The following is a 14,676-nucleotide window of genomic DNA, read 5'->3' on the forward strand; positions in this document are numbered from 1 at the left end:
TCTACCAAAAATTAATTATAAAAGTCCTTTTAGTAGAATTATGTATTTTGTAAGTTTATTTATTTGTGCTATACAATACGTGTCTGCTCAGCTTATGTGTTCATCAATAGCAATATATAAATCTAAATGAGATTGAACATTACTTCCCGACTTACAACAAACCCTTCCCTAACAGTTGCAAATGACTGACTCAAAAATGCACAATAAAGACACAAATACACACAAAGTGGTATCCGCCCTTTCTTTGAGTCCATGTGCAAATAATTTCTTACTTTTGATTTCATTTTAACAAATAGGTTCTCACACAGCAGTAAACACCCATTTACTTTGTTCCATGTGCTAGTGTCATCTGGCAGCGAAACATAGATTCTTTAACTTGGTTTAAGATAATCTTCATTCTAGAGTATGGGTGTCCATGTCCAACCTTTTGGCTCTTCTGGACCACATTGAGCGCAGAGAAATCATCTTCGACCACACATAAAATATATAATGTTAATTTATACAATAAAACTTCAAAAGCCCTTTTCTTATTTTTTTAAGTAGACAACTCCCTTATCTGTTATCCTTATGTGGGATTGACATATTTAGGAATAGCTACTTAGGGAGCTATCTACTGAACACATACACATGTATATACATATGCACACATAACCACACATATATACACAAACACAATCATTGACACAGACAATCGCAGAGCAATACACATGCAATCACAGACCTATACACACAGTGTTGGGATCACTATTTAGTAGATGAAGCCCACAATGCAGAAGAGTGATGGAAGAGCATAAACCAGATTTGCAGTAGAGAAGGTTCAAGCGCAGACAGAGAACAGTCAGTGTATTAGAATGGACTTGTGAAATAAACTTTTATTCCTTTTGTTCTGCTGTCTGTACGCCCTGTGTTCATTTACTGAACCAATTCTGTGTGGTCCCCTTGTTCACACTTCATAATCATCGACCACCTCTGGCTGTTAACCACAAATCAGTTTAAATGCTTTCCCTGTGTGGCCACCGCTCGTATAACCGAATACATGTGGTCCAAGAATTAGTGGCCATTTTGTCTCCCGAAAGCAGGTAGCAGTACATGATCGTCGAGTGCGAAGACCTATATGTTGGATACCCAGCCTCATGAACACCAGGGAAATTTGTCCCGTTGCCCGTCCAACTTCCCGAACTGTTAGGAGAATGGCATTCGGGAGACAAGAACTACTGAACAGGGGGAGCATTCGCTCCCTATCAGCCAGGGGGATAATTTGTCGGTATTAGTATGGGAACCCCCAAAAGATGATCGGTTGTTGCCTTGTTTTCTGTGGAACTAATTTGGGACATCACTTCGTGGACGACCAGTCAAAACTTTATTTGAAAGGTGATTCCAAACTACCGAAGGGATCTGAGCGCTATTTTGACAAAGTGGGAGCTCAGACTCAAGCTATTCCTGCTTTATTTTTGGAGTGATTTGTGAAATTTTGTGTTCGTTCCTGTAACTGAGAGATAATTGAGTTCTCTTATTTTGAGCTCAATTATATCTCAGAAACAGAGACTCTTGGGAAGAAACCTGTGCAACGTTGCTATGTAGACCCCATGCTAGGGGTCAGTGCATAAAAGCAGTGTGTGGCCAAATAAAGCTCAGTTGACTACCAAAACTTAAGTGTTGTCTAGTTGCTGGGGGGGGGGGGGGAAGTCTTGGATTATTACAGCGCTTCTTTCAGCTTTGAGAAAGGAATAGTGGAGATACCTCGTCATGGTATTGGAGTTCCGCTACAGTCAGGAAAGTCAAAAGGTCAGGACATGCAGCACAGGTTCAGAAGTGATAAATGAGGCAAAGGTCAATAGCAGGATACAGCAGAGTAGTCACTGAAGATCTTAACACAACAGCTTATCTTATACAGCACAGTATAACTGAACAATGAGTACCAGTAGGAGTGGTATTTAAATAGGGAGAATAGGTATGTCCATTTACCATAACCCCACCTTCTTTTGGTTTGGACCACCTTCTGTACCTTTAAAAAAGTGTTGTTTCGGCACACGTGCATCCCAGGTCACCTGTTGCTCCGTCCCTCATGGTTGTGCCATGGCGGAGGAGTCCTGGTGCATTGTCTCCATGAGGAGAGAAGAAGACGCGACGTGGAAGCACAAGGTAAGGAGGCAGAGGAGAGGGGGCCTGACACACAGTCACATTCATACACACACATAATCACAAATGTAAACACACATACCCACACACATACAATTACAGACCCACACACATACAATTACAGACCTATACACACAGTCACACACACAATCACAGATGTACACAAAATCACATACATAAACATGCACATACAATCACAGACCTATACACACACAAAACACAAATACACACACAATCACAGTCCTATATACTGTAACGCAAATATACCCCAGCACGCAGGATACAACTCAACAGAAGACAACACAGAGGGGAGATATGTCTACCGGACCTTAGAATGGCCGGACTCGACGTATATGAGAGTAATACAGAGTCAGGAACGATCCGAGGTCAAGGGCACAGAGAGACAGCGTAAACTAGGACTAGCCGGGGTCTGGTACACAGTAAACAGAAAGCCGGCAAACAGAACAGATAAGGATAAAGAGATAACGTAGTCAGAAACAAAGCCAAGGTCAAGTACGAAGGAACACAACTGAACACAACAAGCGCGAAAGGGAACTGTAACAGAAACCACGATAGGGCAACGAACTAAGGGAAAAATGTGAGTATATATGCCTTAACATCTATTTTGATTGGTCCCTGTCACATCCACGCCCCCAAAAGGTAAGTGTATGGGGAGTGTGGAATGACAGGGACCAATGGGAGGCCTTTGCCAATTTAGGCTCCCACTGTCCCTTTAAGAGCGCGCCCGAGACCCGTGGCGCGCTCTTAGAGTCAGGCGGGGCACATGACCGCTTCTCGCGGTTACTGCCCGCCCTCCTGTTGCAGCCGTTGGATGAGCCGCGCAAGGCTCATGCAGCAGCAGGACCGCGCGCGGCTTGAACAGAGGACACCGGCCGGCCCCTGGAAAGGGTAAGTACCGCTACATATACACAGTCACATACATGCACACACAATCACAGGCCCACACACACACATCTATACACAAACACAATCACAGACCTACACACACGATCAAAGACCTATACACACAATCACATACACACACAATCATATACATACAAACACATAATCACAGATATGCACACATACACAATCAGAGACCCGCTGCTGGTGGGCTGGGACCTCTGTGCTCTTCTTGCACAGGTCCCTCACACCCAGCAGTGATGCATAAGCCAGAATGACATCATATCCTGGTGGCTGGCTCAATGCAGGGTGCACGAGGGAGCTGTCCAGGAGGAGCACAGAATGTAAAGTGCTCTCTGATTCACTCGCCACACAGAAGAGCGTACAGCAACTGGGCCGCATTGCTAGCGGTCCTGGGTCATGGGTTGACACCCCTGTTCTAGAGGAATTGCACTTCTCTGGAAAACATGGCATTGAATAAAATATTGATCACCACATATAACTTGTGTTAACTTATTTTCATATGATGCTTAATTTTTTTAAATTTGTATTAAAGCAAAATACATCACAGTCCAGGCGCAGGCAGGGCCACCATTGCAAAGAGGGAGAAACAGAAACATTGTATATTAAAGGGACTCTCCAGGGAGAATATTTTACTCACCTCATTCCAGCGCCGGGAGCCTCGTGAAGCCGCGCCCCCTATTTCATCAAAATGATGAAATAGGCAGGCGCGAGCAGGGAGCAATCAGACGCTTCCATTTGGAAGCGTCATTGCTCCCTTGTGCGCATGCGCGGCTTCGCCACACATGCGCACATACTTCAGAGGGCAGCATTCATGCCGCCCTCTGAAGTCCTGAGCGCACTACCGCGCATGCGCGCGGTGGCGAGCTGAGCTGACTGACAGCTCAGCTCGCGGTCTTTGCCCGCCCCCCTCCTCTGCTGACAGGCTGGAGAGAGAAGGCGCGCACACAGTGCCTTCTCTCTCCTGCACACGTCAGACGTATTTTAATACATCTGACGTGTACAGGGCCTTTTAGGGCCCTGCATGATAGGAAGTCCCTCTGGTGGCCGTCTGAGTGACGGCCACTGGAGGTAGTCCTATCAATCAATGTAAACATTGAAAATACAGTGTTTACATTAGATTGCCTGCAGGGAGCTATAGATCTCACCTGAACAAATACATTAATCTGTAGTTGTTCAGGTGACTATAGTGTCCCTTTAACTGCCAGGTGCAAAGGACAGAGTGATTGACAGGGAGGTACAATGGTGAATTTTATTTGAAAGTTAGTTATTGAAATCAATGCTTTGCTATGGGCTTTAGCTTCACGTGGCCGAGATTAACTTTTTTTTTTTTTTAGTTTACTTAGTTAGGGCCCGCAGAACTGCCACTAAAAGTGTATTTAATACTGCAATATAAACATTGCCGTTTCTAAACAACTGCAATGTTTTAGATTGCAGGATAAAAAGGACCGGAACACTGAACCCAGACCACATAATTGAGATGAAGTGTCTAGATGACTATAAAAATAAAAAAATATTTTATTTTTATGACCTCTAAATATGCATTTGTAAAATATAGGGGTTAAAGGGATACTCCGGACCCCAAAGCACTTAAAGGGAAACTCCAGTGCCAGGAAAACAATCCGTTTTCCTGGCACTGGAGGTACCCTCTCCCTCCCACCCCCCAATCCCCGGTTACTGAAGGGGTGAAAACCACTTCAGTCACTTACCTGAGGCAGCGACAATGTCCCTCGTCGCGGTCTCCTCCTCCGCGCCGATCCTCCTTCTGATTCCGTTGGCCGGTGGGCGAGACTGATCCCGCCCACCGGCCTAGGAGACCTAATGTGCATGCACGGCAATGCCACGCATGCGCATTAGCGCTCCCCATAGGAAAGCATTGAAAAAGATTTTCAATGCTTTCCTATGGGGAAATGAGCGACGCTGGAGGTCCTCACAGAGCATGAGGAGGTCCAGCCACGCTCTAGCAAAGAAAATCTTTGCTAGAAATCAGGAAGCTCCCTCTAGTGGCTGTCTAGTAGACAGCCACAAGAGGAGGAGTTAACCCTGCAATGTAATTATTGCAGTTTATAAAAAAACTGCAATAATTACAGTTGCAGGGTTAGGAGTAGTGGGAGTTGGCACCCAGACCACTCCAATGGGCAGAAGTGGCCTGGGTGCCTGGAGTGTCCGTTTAAGTTTCCTGAAATGCTTTATGTGTGAGCATACAAAGTGAAGATATTACAAAGAGTGCAGAATCCAATAGATATTGGCATTTTTATAAATTAAAGAACACTATAGGGTCAGGAACACAACCATTTATTCCCTACCCTATAGTGTTAAAAACACTATCTAGAACCCCTGCACCCCTCAACGCCACCCCATCCTCCTGCCACTTTGCACCCCTAAATATAGTAAAATCTAACCTTTATTCCAGTCTGCCACTGCTGGCTCTCTTCCATAATAAAGCATTGGATTGGCTGAGCTTGGAAAGGATGCAAAGCAGGGGCAGAGTCAGCCCAAGTCAAACACAGCCCTGGCCAATCAGCATCTCTTCATAGAGATGCATTGAATCACTATATCTCTATGAGGAAAGTTCAGCATATCCATGAAGACGGTGGAGACACTGAATGTCAGTGCTGCACACTGTGCAACAGTGCCCCAGGAAGCTCCTCTAGTAGCTATCTGAGGAGTGGCCAGAGGAAGTATCCCCTGGGCTATAATGTAAACTAATTTCTCTGAATATGACAGAACCACTTCAACCACATAAATAAAGCTATACACAAGACTGTTGTGCCCTAAGTGTGTGTGTGTTGGCTATACATCCCAGGTTTCAAATATTTTACACTTTTTATTGAAAATATTTAATCAGTGAAGAGATTGATATGTCAAAATCATGTGTATCCCTAAAATGTTGTGTACTATTGTTTCTCCCTTACTATTAATGCTATTATTTTTAATTATTTTATACTTATAACAGAGTGTCTATGACATTCACTGCCCTTTAATTGTGTTGTTATGTACAGTATCTTTACAACATGAACAAGCAACTCTTGCCGATCTATTCCAAACTATGAAGTTAGCATAGTTTCTATTGCTATGAATAAAAAAATAAATAAAAAGAACGTAAATACTCAAATAAAGAATTTAAAACAGATCTGTCACTTTTCAGTATTCCATAAAGCTAAATTATTTATGAAATACTGATAATTCTAAAGATACTATAAGACAAAGTAGGGATTCTCCATAGAACTCAGATGCTGAAAACACCCAATGACATTGCCGGACGTGGAGGTACACCTCTGACAGCATAGCAGTTAAATTCCATATGTACACCTTTTCATAGCAAACTGCTGCACATAAAGACACCAGGCACCATTACCACTTCAAATAACTAAAGTGATCATGATGTGTGGAGTAACCTTTTAATATTATGTAAATGCTACAATAAATGTATATAACTAACTCCTAGATGAGTAAACTACACAGAAAATATAAATCATTTTCATTAAAACGTCAAAACATAGTTACCAAATTATCCCAAATATTTGTTAAACAAGATGAAACATTTATTTCATGCATCTGCTGGTAATTCCATTAGCGAAATATATAGACTGCATTTTAACACCTGCCTGATGTAAACCAGATTATAATTTGTGAACGTCAAGTCTGCTTTAAAATCATGATAAACCTTTATTAAGGAGCAGAAATACCAACAAAACCTCTGATCATTGACTTTAAAGGAACGTTGCCAGATAAGCTACAAATCTGAATGTGTCTCCTTTTCAACAGAGAAATAAAAAGAAAGAAAGAAATAATGATACATAAAGCATAGGGAAACTGGAATCTGTCTCAATATAATAGTAGTTATGAGATTTTCCAGTTTACAGTCATACAGAATCCATCACCTCAAGACTCATGTCCCACATACATATATCTCAAGTGCAAAATAAATACAAGAAATGGAAGTGTATACGTACCTTCACCAAATAAATAATTCATAAGTTTTGAAAGTGTTTGCTTTAATCGGAACTCCACCAGTTTCACAGCTTCCAGGGTGTGGGTTTCTTGTTTGTTAGATGTGCGGTAGCCTTGCTCAAACAGTTGGCATGCATCTTTATTTTCGACATCAGTGAACAACTATATGAAGAGAAATAAGGGCATCAGTCTATATAGCCAAGTCAGCATTAAATTATATGTAGGATCCCTCACTCCTTATACATTAGTAGACTAAGTCAAACGGTCAGTTTTAAAACACTCCCTATTAAAGCTGTAAAATGCATCAGATAAATTATATACATACATATATGACAATCACAAACACTGAAAAATGTGGCAAGGAAAAGGGCTGACTAACTTTAAATAGCAATTATATTTTGCAAGCTTCTGGGACGAGTTAGCAAAGTATTCACAGCCTATTGTAGTTGTTAAAGTAAAAAAAAAACAAAAAAACTTGAGGATCTCAGCCAATCCAATGCTTTCCCATAGGAAAGCATTAGAAGGCTATTGCCCATGTGTGGCAAAATGTCATCATACAGATGCTTGACTCTGCATCTCTATGCATCTCTATAGGGAACATTCAATTCCCCCATGCAGTGCGTGGAGACACATTGTGCAGCACTGACCCAGGAAGCATGTCTAGTGGCCGTGTGAGTGACTGCCACTGGAGGTGTCCCTAGACAATACTATAAACACTGCCTTTTGTATGAAAAGGGAGTGTTTACATTAAAACGCATGCAGGGACATACTATACACACCAGAACAACTACATTAAGCTGTAGTTGTTATGGTAACTATAGTGTCCCTTTAAGTAAATTTTGCAAACAGACCAAATGAAGCAGGACCTTCATAAAAAAATGTAAAAAAATAAAATAATAATACATAAATAAATAATAACAACAAAAAAACATGCACATGTCTTGTGGGTGAAAATATATTGACAAAGGGAATTCTAATAAGAAAGCCCAGGTGCTATGGGATTTTACATCATCCTGCATGATGATTTACAAAATGATATAATAAAAAAAGAGTTCAATTAAGATTTGAAAGGTTTTATTCAGGCTAGATGAATCAGATCAAAAGGCTTAATTTAAATGATCATTTTAAATGATTTATACAAAGCATTTTCTGAAAGTCCTCAGGACTCAGGTGGCAAAGAACAAGAACAAACTGTTACTTTTAGAACAATGACTGTGTACAGTGCTGTGAATGTGACACGGGTGTTTATGGCTGCTTGCTGAATTGCTATGGGTAAACAAGAGATGCCATCTTACTGTGCACATAGCACAGAGACAGACACAGGGCTGACACTCACTAAAATATGTGTTTACAAAAGGCCATACACCACAAGGGGCTTTCGGAAGCATATAGCTTCCTTTAGACTTGTTATTTATTTCAACATTCTACTGCATAACAATAAAACACAAACTCACATTCTCTATATCCTGGATATGTTGATTTCTATATTTGCAAGTGACGGAAACCAATATTACCAACAGAGAAGGGCTGGCAGCCTTGGACCTGGGGGGCAAATCCAGTCAAGTGGCCCATCCATGCCCAGCTCACCATCCATTCCCACCTTTTCCTGGTTTTATAATAGATATTAATGTTATGAAGCAAGACAATGTGGTTTATGTCGGGGTGGTGGTGAGGGGGTGGGGGTGATGGTATGAGGGAGGGGGGTGATGGTATGAGGGAGGAGGGTTATGGTATGAGGAAGGGGGGTGATGGTATGAGGGAGGGGGTGATGGTATGAGGGAGGGGGGTGATGGTATAAGGGAGGGGGGTGATGGTATAAGGGAGGGGGGTGATGGTGAGAGGGGTGATGGTGAGAGGGAGGGGGGTGATGGTGAGAGGGAGGGGGTGATGGTGAGAGGGAGGGGGGTGATGGTGAGAGGGAGGGGGGTGATGGTGAGAGGGAGGGGGGTGATGGTGAGAGGGAGGGGGTGATGGTGAGAGGGAGGGGGTGATGGTGAGAGGGAGGGGGGTGATGGTGAGAGGGAGGGGGTGATGGTGAGAGGGAGGGGGGTGATGGTGAGAGGGAGGGGGGTGATGGTGAGAGGGAGGGGGGTGATGGTGAGAGGGAGGGGGTGATGGTGAGAGGGAGGGGGTGATGGTGAGAGGGAGGGGGTGATGGTGAGAGGGAGGGGGTGATGGTGAGAGGGAGGGGGTGATGGTGACATGGAGGGGGTGATGGTGACATGGAGGGGGGTGATGGTGACATGGAGGGGGGTGATGGTGACATGGAGGGGGGTGATGGTGACATGGAGGGGGGTGATGGTGACATGGAGGGGGGTGAGGGTGACATGGAGGGGGGTGAGGGTGACATGGAGGGGGGTGATGGTGACATGGAGGGGGTGATGGTGACATGGAGGGGGTGATGGTGACATGGAGGGGGGTGATGGTGAGATGGAGGGGGGTGATGGTGAGATGGAGGGGGGTGATGGTGAGATGGAGGGGGGTGATGGTGAGATGGAGGGGGGTGATGGTGAGATGGAGGGGGGTGATGGTGAGATGGAGGGGGGTGATGGTGAGATGGAGGGGGGTGATGGTGAGATGGAGGGGGGTGATGGTGAGATGGAGGGGGGTGATGGTGAGATGGAGGGGGGTGATGGTGAGATGGAGGGGGGTGATGGTGAGATGGAGGGGGGTGATGGTGAGAGGGAGCGGGGTGATGGTGAGAGGGAGCGGGGTGATGGTGAGAGGGAGCGGGGTGATGGTGAGAGGGAGCGGGGTGATGGTGAGAGGGAGCGGGGTGATGGTGAGAGGGAGCGGGGTGATGGTGAGAGGGAGCGGGGTGATGGTGAGAGGGAGCGGGGTGATGGTGAGAGGGAGCGGGGTGATGGTGAGAGGGAGCGGGGTGATGGTGAGAGGGAGCGGGGTGATGGTGAGAGGGAGCGGGGTGATGGTGAGAGGGAGCGGGGTGATGGTGAGAGGGAGCGGGGTGATGGTGAGAGGGAGCGGGGTGATGGTGAGAGGGAGCGGGGTGATGGTGAGAGGGAGCGGGGTGATGGTGAGAGGGAGCGGGGTGATGGTGAGAGGGAGCGGGGTGATGGTGAGAGGGAGCGGGGTGATGGTGAGAGGGAGCGGGGTGATGGTGAGAGGGAGCGGGGTGATGGTGAGAGGGAGCGGGGTGATGGTGAGAGGGAGCGGGGTGATGGTGAGAGGGAGCGGGGTGATGGTGAGAGGGAGCGGGGTGATGATGAGAGGGAGCGGGGTGATGATGAGAGGGAGCGGGGTGATGATGAGAGGGAGCGGGGTGATGATGAGAGGGAGCGGGGTGATGATGAGAGGGAGCGGGGTGATGATGAGAGGGAGCGGGGTGAAGGTGTGAAGGAGGGGTGGAAATGGGGTGAGGGAGGGGGTGGTGGTGGAGGAGGGGGATTAGTGTGAGGGAGGAAGGTAATGGTGTGAGGGAGGGGGTAATGCTGAGAGGGAGGAGTGATGGTGTGAGGGAGGGGGTGATGGTATGAGGGAGTGGGGTGGTGGTATGAGGGGGTGTGGGATGGTGAGAGGGTGGGGGTGAAGGAGGGGTGGTAATGGTGTGAGAGATGGAAGTGTTAGTGTGAGGGATGGGGTTGTTGGTGTGAGGGAGGGGGGTGATGGTGTGAGGGAGGGGGGTGATGGTGTGAGGGAGGGGGGTGATGGTGTGAGGGAGGGGGTGATGGTGTGAGGGAGGGGGTGATGGTGTGAGGGAGGGGGTGATGGTGTGAGGGAGGGGGTGATGGTGTGAGGGAGGGGGGTGATGGTGTGAGGGAGGGGGGGTGATGGTGTGAGGGAGGGGGGTGATGGTGTGAGGGAGGGGGGTGATGGTGTGAGGGAGGGGGGTGATGGTGTGAGGGAGGGGGGTGATGGTGTGAGGGAGGGGGGTGATGGTGTGAGGGAGGGGGGTGATGGTGTGAGGGAGGGGGGTGATGGTGTGAGGGAGGGGGGTGATGGTGTGAGGGAGGGGGTGAAGGTGTGAGCGAGGGGGCAGATGGTGTGAGCGAGGGGGCAGATGGTGTGAGCGAGGGGGCAGATGGTGTGAGCGAGGGGGCAGATGGTGTGAGCGAGGGGGCAGATGGTGTGAGCGAGGGGGCAGATGGTGTGAGCGAGGGGGCAGATGGTGTGAGCGAGGAAGGTAATGGTGTGAGGGAGGAAGGTAATGGTGTGAGGGAGGGGGAGATGCTGCGAGGGAAGGGGGTGATGGTGTGAGGGAGGGGGGTATTAGTGTGAGGGAGAGGGGTGTTGGTGAGAGTGAGGGGGGTCTACATACAGATACACACTGACACACATACACCTGCATAGACATACATACACATACACAGACATACAGATACACACATTGACACATACACAGATACAGATACAAACACTGACACACATACAGGTACACACTGACACAAACACACAATTACATACAGATACACACACTGACACACATATACACAGACACGTTGATACACAGACTTACAGATTCAGACACTCACACGGACATACATACAGGTTCAGACTCACATACATACATTCATACAGATTCAGACACCCACACAAATATACAGATTCAGACACTCATGCATACATACAGATTCAGACACCTACACAGATATACAGATTCAGACACTCACACAGACATACAGATTCAGACACACATATACACATACAGATGCAGACACACATATACACATACAGATTCAGACACATACATACAGAGTCAGACACTCATACATTCAGATTCAGACACCCACACAGACATACATACAGATTCAGACACACACATACATACAGATTCAGACACGTACATACAGATTCAGACACGTACATACAGATTCAGACACATACATACAGATTCAGACACATACATACAGATTCAGACACATACATACAGATTCAGACACATACATACAGATTCAGACACTCACACAGACATACATACATACAGATTCAGACACTCACACATACATACATACAGATTCAGACACTCACACATGCATACAGATTCAGACACTCACACATACATACAGATTCAGACACGCATACATACACATACAGGCTAAGATTTTAGCCACCCTCCAGGTCCTACCTTTTGGCAGCAGGAGGGTGACTTCCATGGCTGGGGGGGTTGGGGGCAGCTCAGAGTAAGTCAGCTGGGAGGAAGTGACAGGTTCGCACTTCCCCCCCAGCTCTACAGGTGGCACAGAGGGGGCCTGGTCGCGCAATTAAAGCGCTAGAATGCATGACTGGGCCCATCATGGCAGTTTTCCATCGGATCGGCATTATCGATTTCAAGTTTGCGTACACCACGGGGCACTGAATTGTACCCCTGGGGGTATGCGTACCACAGGTTGGGAACCACTGGTCTAGATGAAAATGCTTGTTCTTGGGTAGAACATTGGCTTAAAAATAGAGCACGAGTAGCTGGACAGAGGTGGTAAGTGGTGTCCCTCAGGGTTCTGTTCTGGGACCCCTTATATTTAACATGTTTATAAATGATCTTGAAAAAAGCATTGAAAGTCATGTTTCAGTGTTTTCAGATGACACAAAACTCTGTAAAGTAATACAATGTGAGCAAGATATTACTTTGCTGCAGAGGGATTTAGATAGACTGGGTACTCAAATGGCAGATGAAATTTAATGTTGGAAAATGCAAAGTTTTGCACTTTGGCGTAAAGAATGCACAAGCAACCTATACCCTTAATGGAAGCAAATTAGGGATAACAACACACGAAAAAGACTTGGGAATTGTTATAGACAACAAACTATGCAACAATGTTCAATGTCAATCAGCAGTGACTAAAGCCAGTAAGGTATTGTCATGCATGAAAAAGGGCATTCATTCTCGGGATGAGAATATAATTGTGCCTCTGTATAAATCACTGGTAAGATCACATATTGAATATGCTGTGCAATTTTGGGCATGTGTTCTAAAGAAGGATATTATGGCACTAGAAAAAGTGCAGAGGCGGGCTACAAAATTAATAAAAGAAATGCGACATATCAGCTACACATTTAAACCTCTTTAGTATAATGATAACATTATAAAAAAATATACTAGGGGCCAATACAAAACATTGTGTGGAAATCTATTCACAAACTGACTTTACATAGGACACAAGGTCATGCGTTTAGACTGGAAGAAAGCAGATTTTGTCTAAGGCAAAGAAAATGTTTCTTTTTTTTTTTTACTGTAAGAACAATAAGGATGTGGAATTATCTGTCTGAAGAAGTGGTTTTTATCAGAGACCATACAGATGTTCAAGCAGCAATTAGATGCATACTTGAAAAAACAGAATATTCAAGGATATCATTTTTCAATGTAGGGTAATAACTGCTTGATCCAAGGATGAATCTAACTGCCATTCTGGGGTCAAGAAGGATTTTTTTCCCTAGTTTTTTGCAAAATTTGAAGTGCTTCAAACTGGGTTTTTTTTGCCTTTTTTTTGGATCAACAGCAAAAACCAAATGTGAGGAAGGCTGAACTTGATGAACGCAAGTCTCTTTTCGCTATGCAAAAAAAACAAAAAAAAACATTTATAGGGAACACATGGGGTTATTCTTTAAAGGACCACTATAGGCACCCAGACCACTTCAGCTTAATGAAGTGGTCTGGGTGCCAGGTCCAGCTAGGATTAACCCTTTTTTCTATAAACATAGCAGTTTCAGAGAAACTGCTATGTTTATAATAGGGTTAATCCAGCCTCTAGTGGCTGTCTCATTCACAGCCGCTAGAGGCTCTTCCACGCTTCTCACTGTGATTTTCACAGTGAGAAGACGCCAGCATCCATAGGAAAGCATTGTGAATGATTTCCTATGGACTGGCTATATGCGCACGGGGCTCCTGCCGCGCATGCACATTCAGCCGAGGAGGCGGAGAGTCCCCCGCCCGGCGCTGGAGAAAGAGGTAAGTTTAACCCCTTCCACCCCCTAGAGCCCGGCGGGAGGGGGACCCTGAGGGTGGGGGCATCCTCAGGGCACTATAGTGCCAGGAAAACGAGCATGTTTTCCTGGCACTATAGTGGTCCTTTAACCCCTTAAGGACACATGACATGTGTGACATGTCATGATTCCCTTTTATTCCAGAAGTTTGGTCCTTAAGGGGTTAATGGCCATTGAAGTGTTACTAGATAGTGTGCAATTAACTTTTTTCTTTCGTTTTTTTTTTTTTGTATGGAGTACACGTGGGATGGGCTGCATTATGGTAAGCTGGCTGTGTAATACAACAACAAATATAAAAATACAAAATTAATCACTGAGCTCAAACTGCCACTACTCCTGGGTGGCAGCAATGATTATAGTACACATCAGCCCCAATACATACAAGAAAATACAAAGAAAAAAGTTATTTGCACACTAGCCCAAATCCCTATGCACATTTAAATAACTGGAGGTTTTTTTAGTATCATTACAATGGCCATTCAAATGTAAGGAGGGGAGGGAGCCCAGGAGGCTGTCCTATCCTGAGCCCTGGCAGTCAGAGCTTTGTAGTGGTTACCACAGTAAAACTTACACATTGCCCTATGCCAGGGCTGGCAATCAGAGCATGGGCACCCGACAGGAGCCTCCAAATACCACCGGACGACCAGGAAATATAGTGCCCCCTCTCTGGCCAGAAGTAAGAGCACAGGTAGGGGGAACAATATTAAATAAAGTAAGCAAATA

The 14,676-nt window shown here is 45.6% G+C and overlaps 1 protein-coding gene across 1 annotated transcript in view; it reads right to left on the reverse strand.

Moving 5' to 3' along the window:
• The window catches only part of FARS2 (phenylalanyl-tRNA synthetase 2, mitochondrial), a 480,681-nt gene that overhangs the window by 309,294 nt on the left and 156,711 nt on the right, over positions 1–14,676 (reverse strand). Inside the window, exon 4 of the mRNA XM_063450537.1 lies at positions 7,020–7,179. Within this exon, the coding sequence (XP_063306607.1) occupies positions 7,020–7,179 (160 nt within the window). The remainder of the gene's footprint in view (positions 1–7,019; positions 7,180–14,676) is intronic.

Source organism: Pelobates fuscus, chromosome 4 (genome assembly GCF_036172605.1).
Source record: "Pelobates fuscus isolate aPelFus1 chromosome 4, aPelFus1.pri, whole genome shotgun sequence".
Classification (NCBI taxonomy): Eukaryota; Metazoa; Chordata; class Amphibia; order Anura; family Pelobatidae; genus Pelobates; species Pelobates fuscus.